This window comes from Scyliorhinus torazame, chromosome 13 (assembly GCF_047496885.1).
Source record: "Scyliorhinus torazame isolate Kashiwa2021f chromosome 13, sScyTor2.1, whole genome shotgun sequence".
NCBI classification, from domain to species: Eukaryota; Metazoa; Chordata; class Chondrichthyes; order Carcharhiniformes; family Scyliorhinidae; genus Scyliorhinus; species Scyliorhinus torazame.
This window is the reverse complement of record NC_092719.1, coordinates 216,128,725-216,149,382: the sequence shown is the minus strand read 5'-3', so window position 1 is coordinate 216,149,382 and position 20,658 is coordinate 216,128,725. Positions and strand designations below refer to the sequence as shown.

General features: G+C 49.7%; 1 protein-coding gene across 2 annotated transcripts in view; it reads right to left on the bottom strand.

Annotated features, from left to right (window-relative positions):
- Positions 1 to 14,716: 14,716 nt before the first annotated feature.
- The window catches only part of eefsec (eukaryotic elongation factor, selenocysteine-tRNA-specific), a 509,605-nt gene continuing 503,663 nt past the window's right edge, over positions 14,717 to 20,658 (bottom strand). For both annotated transcript variants that reach the window (XM_072473058.1, XM_072473060.1), the window contains exon 7: positions 14,717 to 17,917. In XM_072473058.1, coding sequence (XP_072329159.1) covers positions 17,739 to 17,917 — 179 coding nt within the window. In that variant the 3' untranslated portion in view covers positions 14,717 to 17,738. The remainder of the gene's footprint in view (positions 17,918 to 20,658) is intronic.

The following is a 20,658-nucleotide window of genomic DNA, read 5'->3' as shown; positions in this document are numbered from 1 at the left end:
GCTGGGGGAGGAGGGGTGTTTGCGAGGCGGGCTGGGGGCTGGAGGGGTGTTTGCGAGGTGGGCTGGGGGAGGAGGGGTGTTTGCGAGGTGGGCAGGGGGGAGGAGGGGTGTTTGCGAGGCGGGCTGGGGGGAGGTGGGGTGTTTGCGAGGCGGTCTGGGGGGAGGAGGGGTGTTTGCGAGGCGGGCTGGGGGAGGAGGGGTGTTTGCGAGGTGGGCTGGGGGGAGGAGGGGTGTTTGCGAGGCGGGCTGGGGGGAGGAGGGGTGTTTGCGAGGCGGGCTGGGGGGAGGAGGGGTGTTTGCGAGGCGGGCTGGGGGAGGAGGGGTGTTTGCGAGGCGGGCTGGGGGAGGGGTGTTTGCGAGGTGGGCTGGGGAGGAGGGGTGTTTGCGAGGTGGGCTGGGGGGAGGGGTGTTTGCGAGGCGGGCTGGGGAGGGGTGTTTGCGAGGCCGGCTGGGGGGAGGAGGGGTGTTTGCGAGGCGGGCTGGGGGAGGTGGGGTGTTTGCGAGGCGGGCTGGGGGGAGGAGGGGTGTTTGCGAGGCGGGCTGGGGGGAGGAGGGGTGTTTGCGAGGTGGGCTGGGGGAGGGGTGTTTGCGAGGTGGGCTGGGGAGGAGGGGTGTTTGCGAGGTGGGCAGGGGGGAGGAGGGGTGTTTGCGAGGCGGGCTGGGGGAGGAGGGGTGTTTGCGAGGCGGGCTGGGGGAGGAGTGGTGTTTGCGAGGCGGGCTGGGGGGAGGTGGGGTGGGTGGTGGAATGATTCTGACTCTGAATAGAAGGTTGTAGATTCAAGTCTCACTCCAGTCTAGAGCATCAAGACCCAGGCTAGCACTCCCACCGAGGGAGGGCTGCACTGTTGGAGGAGCTGCTGCTCTTGGCCAGGTTTTGCTGAATTTGGGCATGTATCTGCGAAGTTGTGAATGGTATTGAACGCTGTGCAATCATCAGCAAACATTATGACCTTATGATGGAGGCAAGGTCACTGATGAAGCAGCTGAAGATGGTTGGAAAACCCTGGTCTAAAACTGAGAGGTTCTGGTGGAACTCAAACACCATCAGTAAGTGCTGCTTGATAGCACTGTTGATGATACCTTCCATCACATTACTGATGATTTACAGTAGAAAGAATGGGCCGGTAATTGGCCAAAATGGATTTGACCTGTTAGTGGACAGGTCATACGTGGGCAATTTTGTACATTATTGGGTCGATGCCAGTGTTGTAACTGAGCTGGAACAATTTGGCTAAGGGCATGAGTAGGTCAGGAGCACAAGTCTTCAGTACTATTGCTGAAATGCTGGCAGGACCCGTCGCCTTTGCAGTATCTGGTTACTTCTATCAGCATATAGACAATAAAAGGATGGTAAAAAAAAGTCGGGCTGGTTCGGGATAAAAAAGAGGATTTGCATGTGGAGGCAGGAGAAATAGTGGCGGTATTAAACAAATATTTTGCAACTGTTTACAAGGTCGAAGTGAGGGAGGAGGTAACTGATACACTGGAAGAATTTACAGCTGCGAAGGAGGATATGTTAGAAAGACCATCTTTACTTAAAATTGAGAAGGTGCCAAGATGGGATGAGATGCGTCCAAGGGAACTGAGGGAGGTGAGAATGGAAATTGCAGAAGCATTGACCACAATCTTCCAGTCTTCCTTCGACACACGGGTGGTGCCAGAGGACTGGAGAATTGTAAATGTTACACCCTTGTTCAAGGATGGCAACTGCAGACCAGTCAGTTTGACTTCAGTGGTAGGGGAATATCTGGAAAATATAGTTCAGGGCAAAATCATTCATCACTTTGACAAGTGCAGGATAATTAAGGAAAGCCAGCATGGAGTCACTCTGCACATCGCTGTGGATGTGATGTACATGGATTTCCAAAAGGCATTTGATACAGTGCCACACAATAGACTTGAGAAAAGTTCTGGCTGGTGGAGCAAAAGGGAAGTAGGCACTTGGGTAAGAGATTCTCTGAGTGACAGTAAACAGGGAGTAGTGGAAAATGGTTGTTTTTCAGATTGGAAGGAGGTTTGTAGTGGGGTTCCCCAAGGGTCAGTGTTGGGACCCTTGCTCTTTCTGATATATATTAATGACTTAGATTGTGGTGTTCATGGCATTATATCAAAACGTGCAGACAGGAGGGGGTTTCATTGACACCGCCCTGATTTCCCTTCTCGCTACCAGTGTGTTTGGATTTTAATTTCCCCCTTTATAAGCGGTGGGATATTTTCCAACCCCTCAGTTTTGGCGCAATCCAGTTTTTATTAATGGGCCCATAGAAAATTCGAGATAGGATAACTGAGAGGGTTAGTTTATTCGCGCACACCCAAAATGCATGTTGTAACACAGCCCCGATGCACCCGTGTAAGAGAGAGAGAAAGAGTTACAGGACAAAGAACACAGAGCAAAGACTTATTGGGCACGATTTAACGGAAATGAAACAGAATCCTGTGGTTTTTTAAAAATTTGAATATCCAATTCATTTTTTCCAGTTAAGGGGCAATTTAGCGAGGCCAATCCACCTACCCCTGCACATCTTTGGGTACTTGGTGCGAAACCCACGCAAACACGGGGAGAATGTGCAAACTCCACACGGACAGTGACTCAGAGCCGGGATCGAACCTGGGACCTCGGCGCCGTGAGGCAGCAGTGCTAACCCACTGCGCCACCCTGCTGCCAACAGAATCCTGTGTGGAGCGATTTTAGCCGGCTGTTTCCTGGTGCTGGCAGCACCGAGGTAATGCCCAGGTGGAACTGCAGAGGTGTCAGGCTGGCAGTGACACAGTGCTCGGGTGGCATCGGGGATGCCAGAGTACCATGCTGCCCAGGGCTGCCCAAAATAGCAGACTGACTTGAAGTACAGTAAGACGGTGTTGCAGGCTCCTCCAGCTAACGCATCATGTCACATGACCACCTGCCCATTTTGGCTTTGACAAAGAATGCATATTCCTTTGTCTGGATTCTTGAGATTGTTAAGAATTTGAAAGGAGTAGGACAGCACAGTGCAGTGACTACCTCTGTGAGGCACGATCAATTTGGCTGGAGACGAAGTTGAATTCAAACTGAGGCTTTATTAGTATCTGAAGTGTGGCCTCCCACAGCAACTGACAAAATGGCTGCGAGCTGGAGGCCACGCATATTTATAACCCGGCTCCTGGGCGGAGCTGGCATGCAGGGGCCCAGGTGAATCTGTAGTGCAGGGTCTACCGTACAACCCTTAATATAAGAACACAGTGGTTTACCACATTCACCCCCTGTTAAAATTGAGTCCGGCGGGGGTGGTGGATAACTATATACAATTCGCAATCTTTAATATTTACATAACAGTGGGAAAAAAAAATGTCTCTGGTCATCCGGTGGGCCGGTCAGAGGTTCAGCCGGTCCGGCGCCTTGATCATCCTCTGGGATCGACGAAGTGGAGCCGGCGATGTTGGTGCTGTCGTGGTCGAAGTTGACTCCGGGAGCGTGCCGAAATCCTCTTCATCAACGGGGGTGGGCAGGGGCAGGACGGACGGTCCTAGTGGGGGTGATGGGGCGGCGGGGGAGGGGAGGGTGGCGCCGGGGTGGTGTGGGGGCGGAACCTGCTGGTACGAGGTCCCTGAGGGAGATGGTATCCTGGCGGCCGTCGGGGAACGCCACGGAGGCGTACTGTGGGTTTGCGTGGAGCAGGTGCACCCTTTCCACCAACGGGTCCGCCTTGTGGAGCCGCACATGTTTACGGAGAAGCACGGTTCCCGGAGCTGTGAGCCAAGTCGGGAGCGATACCCCGGATGTGGACTTCCTGGGGAAGGCAAAAAGGCGTTCATGCGGTGTACTGTTAGTAGCAGTGCAGAGTAATAAGCGAATGGAATGTAGTGCATCAGGGAGGATCTCTTGCCAGCGGGAGGCCGGGAGATTTCTGGACCGTAGGGCCAGCTGGACGGCCCTCCATACCGTCCCATTCTCCCTTTCCACCTGTTCTTTTCCCCGGGGGTTGTAGCTCGTCGTTCTGCTGGAGGTGATACCCCTGCTGAGCAGGAACTGGCGTAGCTCATCACTCACGAATGAGGATCCCCTGTCACTGTGGATGTAGGCGGGGAAGCAGAACAGAGTGAAGATATAATTAAGGGCTTTAATGACGGTGGCAGACGTCATGTCAGGGCATGGGATGGCGAAGGGAAACCGGGAGTATTCATCGATCACACTGAAGAAATACGTGTGTCGGTCGCAGGAGGGGAGGGGGCCTTTGAAATCCACGCTGAGGCGTTCAAAGGGGCGGGAGGCCTTCACCAGATGCGAGCGATCCGGCTGGTAGAAGTGCGGTTTGCACTCCGCACAGACCTGGCAGTCCTTGGTGATTGTCCTTACTTCCTCGACGGAGTAGGGCAAATTTTGTGCCTTAATGAAGTGGTACAACCGAGTGACCCCTGGGTGACAAAGGCTGTCGTGCAGGGTCCGGAGTCGGTCTACCTGTGCGCTGGCACATGTACCTCGGGGTAGGGCGTCTGGGGGCTCGTTGAGTTTGCCAGGGCGATACTTAATCTCGTAATTATAGGTGGAGAGCTCGATTCTCCACCGCAAGTTTCGTCATTTTTGATCTTGCCCCGCTGTGTGTTGTTGAACATGAAGGCTACCGACCATTGGTCAGTGAGGAGAGTGAATCGCCTGCCGGCCAGGTAATGCCTCCAATGTCACACAGCCTCAACGATAGCCTGGGCCTCCTTTTTGATGGATGAGTGCCGAATTTTGGAGGCATGGAGGGTGCGGGAAAAGAATGCCACGGGCCTGCCTGCCTGGTTGAGGGTGGCGGCAAGGGCGACGTCTTATGCGTCGCTTTCTACTTGGAAAGGAAGTGTTTCGTCTACAGCGTGCATTCCAGCTTTGGCAATATCAGCTCTGATCCGGGCGAAAGCCTGTTGGGCCTCTGCCGCCAGGGGGAAATGAGTGGACTGTATGAGTGGGCGGGCCTTGTCCGCATAGTTTGGGACCCACTGAGCGTAATACGAGAAGAACCCCAGGCAGCGTTTGAGGGCCTTGGGGCAGTGGGGGAGGGGGAGCTCCATGAGGGGGTGCATGCGGTCGGGATCAGGCCCCAGAACTCCATTCTGGACCACGTAACCGAGGATGGCTAAGCGGTTTGTACAGAACACACACTTCTCCTTGTTGTACGTGAGGTTGAGGAGAGTGGCGGTGCGGAGAAATTTAGCGAGGTTGGCGTTGTGGTCCTGCTGGTCATGGCCGCAGATGGTCACATTGTCTAGGTACAGAAACGTGGCCCACAAGCCGTACCGATCGACCATTCGGTCCATTTCCCTTTGGAGGACCGAAACCCCATTGGTGACGCCGAAGGGGACCCGAAGAAAGTGATATAGCCGGCCGTCTGCCTCGAAGGCGGTGTATGGGCGGTCCGATTTATGGATGGGGAGCTGGTGGTAAGCGGATTTCAAGTCCACCGTTGAGAAGACCCGGTACTGTGCAATCTGGTTAACCATATCAGATATGCGTGGGAGGGGGTACGCGTCGAGCTGTGTGTACCTGTTGATGGTCAGGCTGTAGTCCACGACCATTCGATCTTTCTCCCCAGACTTAACCACTACCGCTTGAGCTCACCAGGGGCTGTTTAGCACAGGGCTAAACAGCTGGCTTTGAAAGCAGACCAAGTCAGGCCAGCAGCAATTCCCGTACCAGCCTCCCCGAACAGGCGCCGGAATGTGGCGACTAGGGGCTTTTCACAGTAACTTCATTTGAAGCCTACTTGTAACAATAAGCGATTTTCATTTCATTTCATTTCAGGGGCTGTTGCTGGCCTCAACGACTCCCTCCTGAAGCAACCGCTGGACCTCGGACCTGATGAAGGCCTTATCCTGGGTGCTGTACCGTCTGCTCCTGGTGGCGACGGGTTTGCAATCTGGAGTTAGATTGGCAGAGGGAAGGAGGATCGACCTTTAGGGTCGCGAGGCCGCACACAGTGAGGGGTGATAAGGGTCCGCCGAATTTAAGGGTCAGGCTCTGGAGGTTGCACTGAAAATCCAGGCCAAGGATAAGTGCAGAGCAGAGATTAGGGAGGACGTAGAGGCGAAAACCGTGGAACTCTACGCCTTGGAGCGTGACCGTGCAGTACCCCCGGATCGCTACGCGATGGGATCCGGAGGCCAGGGAGATACTTTGATTGGTAGGGTGTACCTTAAGGGAGCAGCGCCTTACCGTATTTAGATGTACAACGCTCTCGGTGCTCCCAGAGTCCAGTAGGCAGGAGGTCACGTGGCCGTTGACTTTCACGCTGGTGGATGCGTTGGTCAGAGTGTGTAGTCAGGACTGGTCGATTGCCATGGAGGCGAGTCGTGGTTGATCGTCGGGTAGTGAGGCGGCCGCTGCGTCGGGGTCCTGAAACGGCGTTGGTCTCCGTGTGCTGCGGGGTGGACAAGATGGCAGCGCCCGGAGGTCCTGGGGGTCACAAAATGGCGGCGCCCATGGAACGCACGTGTTGTGTGGGGGAGAGGATGGCGGCGCCCATTGTCCGTGACCGGGGGGGGGGCGACCGCTGCCGCTGAGCGGGCCTGGCACACCGCTGCATAGTGGCCCTTCTTCCCGCAGACCTTACAAAGGGCAGCGTGGGCCGGGCAGCGTTGGCGGGGGTGTGTTTGTTGGCCGCAAAAATAGCATCGGGGCCCCCCTGGAGATCACCGGCTGGCGCATAGCGCAGGCGTACTGGGTGGGTAGCGCCCCCGCTGGGGCGGCTGCCTGTGAGGCCCATGAAGTATAGGAGGAGTGGGCTGCGCGGTCGGGGGCATAGGACTGTACATTGTGCAGGGCGACCGTCATGGAAAACGCTCCTGTTTTAGTCTCTGCGAGGTCGCTGTGGCCCCTTCTAGGAGCCGCTGCCTGATAACATCGGACCCAATCCCAGTTACAAAAGCGTCCCTCATAAGGAGATCCGAGTGCTCCTTAGCTGTAACGTCCTGGCAGTCACAGTCCCGAACTAGTGGGATCAGGGCCCTCCAGAAGTCCTCGATTGACTCACCCGGTAGTTGAGTACATGTTGCGAGCGCGTGCCTGGCGAAGAGTGTGATCGTCTTCTGCTCATAACTCTCTTTGAGTCGAGTCATAGCGTCAGCGTAATTGGGCACATCCTGGATCAGCGGGAAGACTTTGGAGCTGAGTCTGGAGAACAAGATTTGAATCTTCTGAGCCTCTGGAACAGGGGTCGGCGCCGCGTTGATATACGCTTCAAAACAAGCTAGCCAGTGCTGGAAGTCCTTTCTGGCGTCGCTTGCGTGTGGATCCAGCTGCAGGCGATCTGGTTTAATCTGGAGGTCCATCTTCTGAATCAGATACTAATAAATTGAGGCACGATCAATTTGGCTGGAGACGAAGTTGAATTCAAACTGTGGCTTTATTAGTATCTGAAGTGTGGCCTCCCACAGCAGCTGGCGAAATGGCTGCGAGCTGGAGGCCACGCATATTTATAACCCGGCTCCTGGGCGGAGCAGGGGCCCAGGTGAACCTGTAGTGCAGGTTCTACCGTACAACATTCAGGAATTCAGGAATAAGTGAATGACTCGGGAAAGAGTAGGACCAGTCAAGGACAGGGATGGGAAATTGTGTGTGGAGTCTGAAGAGATAGGCGAGATACTAAATGAATACTTTTCGTCAGTATTCACTCAGGAAAAAGTTAATGTTGTGGAGGAGAATGCTGAGCCCCAGGCTAATAGAATAGATGGCATTGAGGTACGTAGGGAAGAGGTGTTGGCAATTCTGGACAGGCTTAAAATAGATAAGTCCCCGGGACCTGATGGGATTTATCCTAGGATTCTCTGGGAGGCCAGGGAAGAGATTGCTGGACCTTTGGCTTTGATTTTTATGTCATCATTGGCTACAGGAATAGTGCCAGAGGACTGGAGGACAGCAAATGTGGTCCCTTCGTTCAAAAAGGGGAGCAGAGACAACCCCAGCAACTATAGACCGGTGAGCCTCACGTCTGTAGTGGGTAAAGTCTTGGAGGGGATTATAAGAGACAAGATTTATAATCATCTAGATAGGAATAATATGATCAGGGATAGTCAGCATGGCTTTGTGAAGGGTAGGTCATGCCTCACAAACCGTATTGAGTTCTTTGAGAAGGTGACTGAACAGGTAGATGAGGGTAGAGCAGTTGATGTGGTGTATATGGATTTCAGCAAAGCGTTTGATAAGGTTCCCCACGGTAGGCTATTGCAGAAAATACGGAGGCTGGGGATTGAGGGTGATTTAGAGATGTGGATCAGAAATTGGCTAGCTGAAAGAAGACAGAGGGTGGTGGTTGATGGGAAATGTTCAGAATGGAGTACAGTCACAAGTGGAGTACCACAAGGATCTGTTCTGGGGCCGTTGCTGTTTGTCATTTTTATCAATGACCTAGAGGAAAGCGCAGAAGGGTGGGTGAGTAAATTTGCAGACGATACTAAAGTCGGTGGTGTTGTCGATAGTGTGGAAGGATGTAGCAGGTTACAGAGGGATATAGATAAACTGCAGAGCTGGGCTGAGAGGTGGCAAATGGAGTTTAATGTAGAGAAGTGTGAGGTGATTCACTTTGGAAGGAATAACAGGAATGCGGAATATTTGGCTAATAGTAAAGTTCTTGAAAGTGTGGATGAGCAGAGGGATCTAGGTGTCCATGTACATAGATCCCTGAAAGTTGCCACACAGGTTGATAGGGTTGTGAAGAAGGCCTATGGAGTGTTGGCCTTTATTGGTAGAGGGATTGAGTTCCGGAGTCGGGAGGTCATGTTGCAGCTGTACAGAACTCTGGTACGGCCGCATTTGGAGTATTGCGTACAGTTCTGGTCACCGCATTATAGGAAGGACGTGGAGGCTTTGGAGCGGGTGCAGAGGAGATTTACCAGGATGTTGCCTGGTATGGAGGGAAAATCTTATGAGGAAAGGCTGATGGGCTTGAGGTTGTTTTCGTTGGAGAGAAGAAGGTTAAGAGGAGACTTAATAGAGGCATACAAAATGATCAGGGGGTTGGATAGGGTGAACAGTGAGAGCCTTCTCCCGCGGATGGAAATGGCTGGCACGAGGGGACATAACTTTAAACTGAGGGGTAATAGATATAGGACAGAGGTCAGAGGTAGGTTCTTTACGCAAAGAGTAGTGAGGCCGTGGAATGCCCTACCTGCTACAGTAGTGAACTCACCAACATTGAGGGCATTTAAAAGTTTATTGGATAAACATATGGATGATAATGGCATAGTGTAGGTTAGATGGCTTTTGTTTCGGTGCAACATCGTGGGCCGAAGGGCCTGTACTGCGCTGTATTGTTCTATGTTCTATGTTCTAACCCTTAATATAGGAACACAGTGGTTTGCCACACACTGCTGCCTCACGGCGCCGAGCTCCCAGGTTCGATCCCGGCGCTGGGTCACTGTCCGTGAGGAGTTTGCACGTTCTCCCTGTGTTTGCGTGGGTTTCGACCCCACAACCCAAAAGATGTGCAGGGTCGGTGGATTGGCCGCGCTAAATTGCCCCTTAATTGGAAAAGCATGAATTGGGTACTCTAAATCTGTTTTAAAAAAATAGAATTAGAAAGGAATGGCCCGGGGTGCTTTGCCCGAGCAGACTGGTATTCTCGGTTGGCCAGGCCTGGCTTCTGAAATGTAGATGGCCGTTGTATAATTACCTTTGGATTTGGTCTCTCCCCAGACTCATTAGTATCTCTGAAGAGATAATGAGGTATAAATTTCTTTGATATGGTGAGTTTGTAGGTCACAGCCGGAAAGCTCCTTTCGTTCAGGCGCAGGTTTAGCCTGTGTCCAGTTTATTTTAGGAAGAAGCCATGATGATAGGTAAATATAGGTAAATATTTCCTAGAAGAAGTGAGTCATAGCTGCGTTACAACAGGGTCACCTCCTCCTGTTAGTTGTTTGGCCAACCACCATTGGTGACTGGGTGTGACAGGACAGCAGCGTTTGGGTGGGATCTATCACATGCTACTCCCACTGTGTAACATGCGTGTAGTCCTGTGCTGGTTCACCACGTTGGCATCTCTTTTAGGGAATTGATCCTGCTCCTGGCATGTTTTCCTGCACTCCTCATTGAACCAGGGTTCAGCCCTTAGCTTGCTCGTACTGGCAGAATGAGGGATATCATCGAATTTACAGTGCAGAAGGAGGCCATTCGGCCCATCGAGTCTGCACCGGTTCTTGGAAAGAGCACCCTACCCAAGGTCCACACCTCCACCCTATCCCCATAACCCAGTAACCCCACCCAACACTAAGGGCAATTTTGGACACTAAGGGCAATTTATCATGGCCAATCCACCTAACCTACACATCTTTGGACTGTGGGAGGAAACCGGAGCACCCGGAGGAAACCCACGCACACACGGGGAGGATGTGCAGACAGTGACTCAAGCCGGAATCGAACCTGGGACCCTGGAGCTGTGAAGCAATTGTGATATCCACAATGCTACCGTGCTGCCGTGTTGGGCCATGAGGTTCCTCATTGTGGTTGAAAACAATTCTGCTGCTGCTTATGGTCCATAGTACCTCATGGGTGGCCAGTTTTGACCAGCTAGATTATTTTTCTGAATTTATCCCATTTCACACAGTGGTAATGCCATACCATTCAATGGAGGGTGGCTTCAGCATGAAGACAGGGCTCAGTCTCCTCAGGAACTGTCCCCACCCCTACCAATACTGCCATAGACACACGTAAGAAGTCTTACAACACCAGGTTAAAGTCCAACAGGTTTGTTTCGAATCACTAGCTTTCGGAGCGCAGCTCCTTCCTCAGGTGAATGGACACATGTATCCACGACAGGTAGATTGGTGAGGATGAGGTCAAGTAGGTTTTCCCTTTCTCGGTTCCCTCACCTGCCACAGACCCAGCCTGGCAGATCTGACCTTCAGGAGTCAGCCAGCTTGGCAGTGGTGCTACTGAGCCATTCTTGGTGATGGAAATTGAAGTCCCCATCCAAAGTTCATTCTGTGCACTTGCTCACTCAGTGCTTCTTCAAAGTGGTGTTCAACATGGAGAAGAACTGATTCCTGGCTTATCAGCTGGTGGGGGGCAGTAGATGGTAATCAACAAGAAGTTTCCTTGCCCATGTTTGATTTACAAAGAACAAAGACAAAGAACAAAGAAATGTACAGCACAGGAACAGGCCCTTCGGCCCTCCAAGCCCGTGCCGACCATGCTGCCCGACTAAACTACAATCTTCTACACTTCCTGGGTCCGTATCCCTCTATTCCCATCCTATTCATGTATTTGTCAAGATGCCCCTTAAATGTCACTATCATCCCTGCTTCCACCACCTCCTCCAGTAGCGAGTTCCAGGCACCCACTACCCGCTGTGTAAAAAAACTTGCCTCGTACATCTCCTCTAAACCTTGCCCCTCTCACCTTAAACCTATGCCCCCTAGTAATTGACCCCTCTACCCTGGGGAAAAGCCTCTGACTATCCACTCTGTCTATGCCCCTCATAATTTTGTAGACCTCTATCAGGTCGCCCCTCAACCTCCTTCGTTCCAGTGAGAACAAACCGAGTTTATTCAACCGCTCCTCATAGCTAATGCCCTCCATACCAGGCAACATTCTGGTAAATCTCTTCTGCACCCTCTCTAAAGCCTCCACATCCTTCTGGTAGTGTGGCGACCAGAATTGAACACTATACTCCAAATGTGGCCTAACTAAGGTTCCATACAGCTGCAACATGACTTGCCAATTCTCATACTCAATGCCCCGGCCAATGAAGGCAAGCATGCCGTATGCCTTCTTGACTACCTTCTCCACCTGTGTTGCCCCTTTCAGTGACCTGTGGACCTGTACTCCTAGATCTCTTTGACTTTCAATACTCTTGAGGGTTCTACCATTCACTGTATATTCCCTACCTGCATTAGACCTTCCAAAATGCATTACCTCACATTTGTCCGGATTAAACTCCATCTGCCATCTCTCCGCCCAAGTCTCCAAACAATCTAAATCCTGCTGTATCCTCTGACAGTCCTCATCGCTATCCGCAATTCCACCAACCTTTGTGTCGTCTGCAAACTTACTAATCAGACCAGTTACATTTTCCTCCAAATCATTTATGTATACTACAAACAGCAAAGGTCCCAGCACTGGGCGGAGAGATGGCAGATGGAGTTTAATCTGGACAAATGTGAGGTAATGCATTTTGGAAGGTCTAATGCAGGTAGGGAATATACAGTGAATGGTAGAACCCTCAAGAGTGTTGAAAGTCAAAGAGATCTAGGAGTACAGGTCCACAGGTCATTGAAAGGGGCAACACAGGTGGAGAAGGTAGTCAAGAAGGCATACGGCATGCTTCCCTTCATTGGCCGGGGCATTGAGTATAAGAATTGGCAAGTCATGTTGCAGCTGTATAGAACCTTAGTTAGGCCACACTTGGAGTACAGTGTTCAATTCTGGTCGCTACACTACCAGAAGGATGTGGAGGCTTTAGAGAGGGTGCAGAAGAGATTTACCAGAATGTTGCCTGGTATGGAGGGCATTAGCTATGAGGAGCGGTTGAATAAACTCGGTTTGTTCTCACTGGAACGAAGGAGGTTGAGGGGAGACCTGATAGAGGTCTACAAAATTATGAGGGGCATAGACAGAGTGGATAGTCAGAGGCTTTTCCCCAGGGTAGAGGGGTCAATTACTAGGGGGCATAGGTTTAAGGTGAGAGGGGCAAGGTTTAGAGTAGATGTACGAGGCAAGTTTTTTACGCAGAGGGTCGTGGGTGCCTGGAACTCGCTGCCGGAGGAGGTGGTGGAAGCAGGGACGATAGTGACATTTAAGGGGCATCTTGACAAATACATAAATAGGATGGGAATAGAGGGTTACGGACCCAGGAAGTGTAGAAGATTATAGTTTAGTCGGGCAGCATGGTCGGCACGGGCTTGGAGGGCCGAAGGGCCTGTTCCTGTGCTGTACATTTCTTTGTTCTTTGTTTGTTCACTGATCCCTGTGGAACACCACTGGTCACAGCCCTCCAATTAGAAAAGCATACCCTTTGTGGAGTTTGGAGTCAATGTTGAGGACTCCCAGAGTAACTCCCACTGACCACCACTTCTGGTCAGTATATCCTGTCAGTGGGTCAGGACATTCTCAGGGATGGTGAGGTTTGTGTCTGGCACATTGGGTGTAAAGGAGAATGACAATCTCAGGTTGTTGCTCGACTAGCCTCTGGGGCAGCACTCCCAATCAATTTTGGCATTAAGCCCAGACGGTAATAAGAATGACTTTACAGGTTCAACTGGGCAGTGAGTGCCTCCCTCTTGCCCATTAACTTGGTTCACGATGGGTGTTCCATTTGGTTTTAGTCTCATTAGACTGTTCCTTGGCAGTTTGAGTGGCTTGCTAGGCAATTTCAGACAGCAGATAAGAATCAACCACATTGTTATGGGTCTGGAGTCACATGTAAGCCAGACCGGGTAAGGATGGCAGATTTCCTTAACTTAAAATGTTTTTATGACAGTTTGGTAGTTTCATAGTCGCCATACTGAGACTAGCTTCATATTCCAGATTGGATTGGATTGGATTTGTTTATCTTCACCGTGTACCGAGGTACAGTGAAAAGTATTTTTCTGTGAGCAGCTCAACAGATCATTAAGTACATGAAAATAAAATAAAATAAAAAGAAAATGCATAATAGGGCATCACAAGGTCCACAATGTAAATACATAGACACCGGCATGGGGTGGAGCATGCAGGAGTGTAGTGTTAATCAGGTCAGTCCATAAGAGGGTCATTTAGGAGTCTAGTGACAGTGGGGAAGAAGCTGTTTTTGAGTCTGTTTGTGCGTGTTCTCAGACTTCTGTATCTCCTGCCCGATGGAAGAAGTTGGAAGAGTGAGTAAGCCGGGTGGGAGGGGTCTTCGATTATGCTGCCCGCTTTCCCCAGGCAGCGGGAGGTGTAGACAGAATCAATGGATGGGAGGCAGGTTTGTGTGATGGACTGGGCGGTGTTCACAACTCTCTGAAGTTTCTTGCGGTCCTGGGCTGAGCAGTTGCCATACCAGGCTGTGATGCAGCCAGATAGGATGCTTTCTATGGCGCACCTGTAAAAGTTGGTAAGAGTTACTGTAGACATGCTGAATTTCCTTAGTTTCCTGAGGAAATAGGCGCTGGTGTGCTTTCTTGGTGGTAGCATCGACGTGGGTGGACCAGGACAAATTTTTGGAGATGTGCACCCCTAGGAATTTGAAACTGCTAACCATCTCCACCTCGGTCCCGTTGATGCTGACAGGGGTGTGTACAGTACTTTGCTTCCGGAAGTCAATGACCAGCTCTTTAGTTTTGCTGGCATTGAGGGAGAGATTGTTGTCGCTGCACCACTCCACTAGGTTCTCTATCTCCCTCCTGCATTCTGACTTGTCATTGATTTAATCGATTGAATTGAATTTCCCCAGAACCGTGGTGGGATTTGAATTCATTGCCAGATCATTAATCTGGGCGTTTAGATAACTGGACCAGGAACATTCCAATGGAGCTGGGGCGGATAGTTGGGAGGGTTGGTGATTGGTGGAGAAGGATTGTCAGTCTCAAATTCTTCCAATGATCATTTTCCGCTTGAGGCAGCAGCAAACACGGCCCGTGCTGTCTGCCATTTGGGCAAAAGCAAAATCCACAGATAATAAAGCAGCAATAAGGTCCTGTGTGTGCAGCAGGTGATTAAACAATGAGCTGTCTTCACAGCTGCAGTGTGTCTGGTCAAGCGATCATGAAAATGGGATTCAACATTAGAGAATAAATAACAATGTCAAACTTCTTTTTAAGAGATTTTGCAGTTTCCTTTATTTGTCCAGCATCATGTTTGATATTAATTTGCTTTTATATTATTGCTAATTACAAGCAGAAATTCAGACTGCTTCTATCAGTTAGAAATTTTGCATTTTTCTATAAATCAGTGCAGTTCTATCACTTTGAAACTCTGGCCTCAGTGAACATGGGTTGGTTTAGCACACTGGGCTAAATCGCTGCCTTTTAAAGCAGACCAAGGCAGGCCAGCAGCACGGTTCAATTCCCGTAGCAGCCTCCCCGAACAGGCGCCGGAATGTGGCGACTAGGGGCTTTTCACAGTAACTTCATTTAAAGCCTACTTGTGACAATAAGCGATTTTCATTTCATTTCTTTGGTAGGAACAGTGATCTAATGACACTGGATGACAGTGTGTGAGAGAAATCCACAAGCGCCTTCAGGCCGTCTCCTGTCTGACAAAACAAACCTCAAACCAGAAAGGAAATTTAAAAACCTAATCCAGTGGTTAAAATACAACAGTCTGCAGGGGTCTCAAACTCGGTCTCAAATGGCAGTTTTGGGGATGTTCATATAGTAAACATTTGTTAACTGTAGGTGGAGAAGATGGGGCAGCGAACTCAGGGGAATGATCTCAGGGGTAAGGGGCAGAGAGCTCGGAGGGGGGAATGGAGCAGTGAGTTCGGGGGGGGGATGGGGCAGAGAGCTCGGGGGGGGGGGGGGGAATGGGGCAGAGAGCTCGGGGGTTAGTGAGCTTGGGGGGTTGTGAGCCCTGGGGGATGAGAGTGAGCTCAGGGAGAATGGGATGGTTTTGGTGGGAATGGGACAGTGAGCTCGGGGGCGGGGGTGGTGGTGGGGGGGAGCGAGGGGGATGGTAACCCCTGGGCAGGATGAGATAATGACACAGTGTGGGTTTGGAATGTCAGATGGAGCTGCGGAAAGACAGTATTGCGGAATGGACAGAGACGAGAGGCAATCGGAAGGACCCCCAGTGCTGGCTGCACTTTGAAACATTGGGGAGAGCTGGTGAAGGCTTAGCAATTGCTGGATAGGGTAGATGGAAAAGTCATTGGGAGAAAGGTTTATTGAGACAGGGTGAGTGCATCAAAAGGTCTGTACAGTGGAACATCACAGAACAATAATATAAACTAACCATCAATCTGTGGTTACAGCCCATTAGGTATAAATATGCACAGTGAACATTTGAGTAGAACTCCCTGCTGAGGTTGTGGCAAGAGTGATTGTAAAGAATTAACAAGAGAAGGGATTTGTTCAGACATATAACATATTGTAACACCCACTGGCCCTGGGGACAATTCAATGCATGTCAACTGTTAATATTATTTAAAAATTTGTACATTCAATCACAACAAAACTGTGAATCATATGAAGATTTACATCCATTGACATATACAGTATAACATACATTTCACGCACAGTGCTGACCAGATCTCAGTGTAAACGTGATCCAGCCCAGGTAAATTATCCGCTCAAAATATACTGTCGCCCTGAAGGAGAGTTGAGATACTTTCTGAATCAGAAACTGATCTATAATTGGACTGGATGCAGTCTGGTTGCATTTATACTACGTAAGGGCATTGGTGTGGTACACTTCACAGTAACACCAGAGCCGAGATGTAAACCTGTGGAACTGGGTCAACCAAATTCTGGAATGGACTGGAGCAAAGCTCCCTGAAGGAGAACTGGTTCTGACCCTGCATTTATCCTGTACCCGGGTTTGGCAACACCTCAAATTAAAAATTCTCGTCCTCGTTTTCAAATCTCTCCAGTGTCGTGTCCCTCCCTATCAATGTAACCTCCACAAGCCTCCGGATTCTCTGCGTTTCTCCAATTCTGGCCTCTTTAGCATCCTCCCTTTAATCCCCCCCCACCATTGGCGGCCACGCCTACATCTTACGTCCTCAGCCGTCCCCTCCCTACACCTCTCTCTCTCACTCCTCCTCGAAGATGCTCCTCAAAATCTACCTCTTTAAACAGGCCATATTTAATGCAGCTCAGTGTCAAATTTTCATTGGTGCTGCACAGCCTAAACCTCAAACCAACAAGGGGATAGGAGATGAAAAATAAAATGTAGTAAAATGTTGAAGATCTGCGATACAAAGAGGAATCACTGGAATCCACCAAGAATATCTGAAACAGAAAGGTAGTTTGATATAGGCTACATTGAAAATGTTATGTTGCTGATGACACTTTCCAGAAACTGAGTGGGTGTCACAACCAATTTCCATGGCCCACAATGGCTACGAGCAGTGAAGGTTCCCGCTCTGACGTCACTCTCCTCAGCTTCCTGTGACTGTTCTAACGAAGCTCAATGTAAACCCGAGGATTTCATCTTTGGTGCCTTCCAGAATCAACATTGCGGTCAGTAATTTCTGATCATAACCTCTGCTTCCATTTTATAGACAGTAGGTGCTTATGACAATGGTGCTGCGTCCGTACACCTCCAAAGTCATACTGTGTTTATTTTCTTGATCCAATTACCACTTCCTTTTATCCTGCACCATCATCTCTTTTTATCATTTAATCGTTCCCACATCCCAATCTTGTTGATTGCTTCGCCCCCCATTCTATCCCATCCTCCCTCTAAACCGGCTTAAAAACCTCTAACTTTATCCACCTCCGATAAAAGGTCATGACCTGAAAAGTTAACTCTGTTTTACTCCCTCCTCGGATGCTGCCTGACCTGCTGTGAGTTTCCAGCATTTTCTATTTCCATTCCACCTCTAGCTTTTACGATGTCAACTGCGGATGTGCGCTGCGGGAACATTAACTGAGGTGATGGAAGAGAGACCTTACACCCCGTTATTACTTTCGGGTGAAAAAGCTCATCTCATTAGAAAAAAAATTAAAACAGAATAGATCTTTCAGCAATCAAAAGGTAATTTCGATTTTATTCCTTCAGAAACCACAACCCCCCCCCCCCCCCCCCCCCCCCCAGAATAATGAGACATAGAAGGATTAAAAAAAAAAATCTCTCTCCCATCTCTGCATCCCTTTCCTTCACAATGCTTTTAAGACTGTATCATTTTCTTCTGTGGATCAAATAAATATCTTTTAAAGGCCAAGGTGATAATTATGGGATGCGTTTCACTCTTCCCATCATCCGCTTTTGTCGAATCGCCTTTCCCTCCTTTCGATTTTTTCTTGCTTGATGTTGTAAGTTGCAGCTTGGTTTCTGGGGTTAGTCCGTCTGTGGGCACATGAGAGTTAGAAGGAATTTTAAAGCACTTTACAACAAGAACCTGTCTCTGATGTGTTATGTCCTCTGGTATAACACTGGCTGCAACTGGATGCAGCTTTGACCCAAAAGATACTCCAGACCTTGAAGTTAGTTCAATCTGATTTATTGAACCAGTAGCACAGTTCTCTATGAGTTCGACTCTCTGCTAACCTAAGTGTGGTTACTCTGTCTGACTGAACCAGACTAGCTCTTAGCCACGTGCTGGAGGTGTGATACTGTATATACACCCTGACTCACTTTGTAGATGTTCATCAGTGGAAAGAGGTGGTGTGTGAGTGCCTCGTGCCTTTTATAGTGAGATCCCAACTCTGAGTGTCCTGCCTGTTCATTGGTCATGTCCTGTTCTCTGTGTTCATTAGCTGTCTGTCTGTATTTCATTATGTGCATGTTTGCATATCATGACAGTCTCTATACAGCATCTTTAACAAAGCCCAAGGTGCTCCTCAGACAAGCTATAAAGTCAGATTTGACACCGATGAGATGATATTACATCAGATGACCAAAAGCTTGGGCATAAAGTTGGGTTTTGAGGAGGAGATGTGAGATTTAAGAGAGGTAGTTCCAGGGCAGCACGGTGGCGCAGTGGTTAGCATTGCTGCCTATGGCGCTGAGGACCCGGGTTCGAATCCTGGCCCTGGGTCACTGTCCGTGTGGAGTTTGCACATTCTCCCCGTGTCTGTGTGGGTTTCACCCCCCACAACCCATAGATGTGCAGGGTAGGTGGATTGGCCACGCTAAATTGCCCCTAATAGGAAAAAAATAATTGGGTACTCTCAATTTCTAAAAAAAAAAAAAAGAGGTAGTTCCAGAGTTTTGGTCCTGAGCAGCTGAAGGCACGACTGCTAATGGTAGAGTGATTAAAATGGCGGATGGTCAAGAGGTGAGAAGTAAAACAGCCCCTATGTCTTCGAGGGTTGTGGGGCTGCTCAGATTACAGAGATAGAGAGACCACGGAGGGGTTTGGAAACAGGTTGAGAATTTTAAAATCGAGGCATTGCTTGAGCAGGAATTAATGCAGGTCAGTGAGCACAGGGGGACTTGTGTTGGAAGGACACTTTCTGGAGATTCTGACGCAGCGCTCCGATACTCCTCTCACCAGCTACTTGAGTTCAGGACCAAGTAAAACTCCAGAATGATAAACCCGGTGGACACCTCCGAACGTGATAACCAAAATGCTACCAGGTATGAAGAGCATCAGTCATGTGGAGAGACTGGACAAGTTGCAGCTCTTTGGAGATGAAAAGATTGAGGACATTTTCATTTTCAAGTATTTATCCAATTCCCTTGTGAAAGTTCCTGTTGAATCTGCTTCCAAGGAATTCTCAGGGAATTCCTTGCAGATCATAACTCGATGTGTCAACAACTCTTCTGCCTCTGGTTCAATCTCAGCTGCAGCAGTGTGTCAGGTTCTGGGCACTACACTTTAGGAAGGATGTAAAGGTATTAGAGAGAGGGTGTAGACAGAATGCACGAGAATGGTTTCTTGGACGAACCATGTGAATAGGTTGGATTGGATTGGATTTGTTTGTCACGTGTACCGAGGTACAGTGAAAAGTATTTTTCTGCGAGCAGCTCAACAGATCATTAAGTACATGGTTAGAAAAGGGAATAAAAGAAAATACATAATAGGGCAACACAACATATACAATGTAACTACATAAGCACTGGCATCGGATGAAGCATACAGGGTGTACTGTTAATGAGGTCAGTCCATAAGAGGGTCATTTAGGAGTCTGGTGACAGTGGGGAAGAAGCTGTTTTTGAGTCTGTTTGTGCGTGTTCTCAGACTTCTGTATCTCCTGCCCGATGGAATAAGTTGGAAGAGTGAGTAGGCCGGGTGGGAGGGATCTTTGATTATGCTGCCCGCTTTCCCCAGGCAGCGGGAGGTGTAGATGGAGTCAATGGATGGGAGGCAGGTTGACAAGCTTGAGCTGCAGCTGACAAGTCTCGGAGTTCTGATGGACATCATCCTCGGACCTTAACAGAGATGGCCAATGGGGTATAGATACGTTAGTGTTAATTTTACAAAATTCATGAGACTCTGGAAAGTTTCCATCAAAATGGAAAGTAGCAAATATAACCCCTTCATTCAACAAATGAGGGAGTCAGTAAATGGGAAACTATCGGCCAGTTAACTTGATGTCTATCCTGGGGAAAGTGTTAGAATCAGTCATTAAGGAGGTTATAGCTGGGCAGAGTAAAACTCAAGCTAAATGCGAAGAGTCAGGATTTCATAGAATTTACAGTGCAGAAGGAGGCCATTCGGCCCATCGAGTCTGCACTGGCTCTTAGGAAAGAGCACCCTACCCAAGGACAACACCTCCACCCTATCCACATAACCAAGTAACCCCACCCATCACTAAGGGCAATTTTGGACACTAAGGGCAATTTATCATGGCCAATCCACCTAACCTGCACATCTTTGGACTGTGGGAGGAAACCCACACACACACGGGGAGGATGTGCAGACTCCGCACAGACAGTGACCCAGCCGGGAATCGAACCTGGGACCCTGGTGCTGTGAAGCAGCAGTGATAACCACTGGGCTACCGTGCCGCCAAATCTCGACGGTGAGATCTCGCTTCCAGATTATCCACCCCTTCCCCCCCCACAACCCCCAGGTGAAATAACAAGGTTCCTGCCCAGAAAGGTCGAGAACCTTATTTAAATATAATATAGGTAAAGGGCTT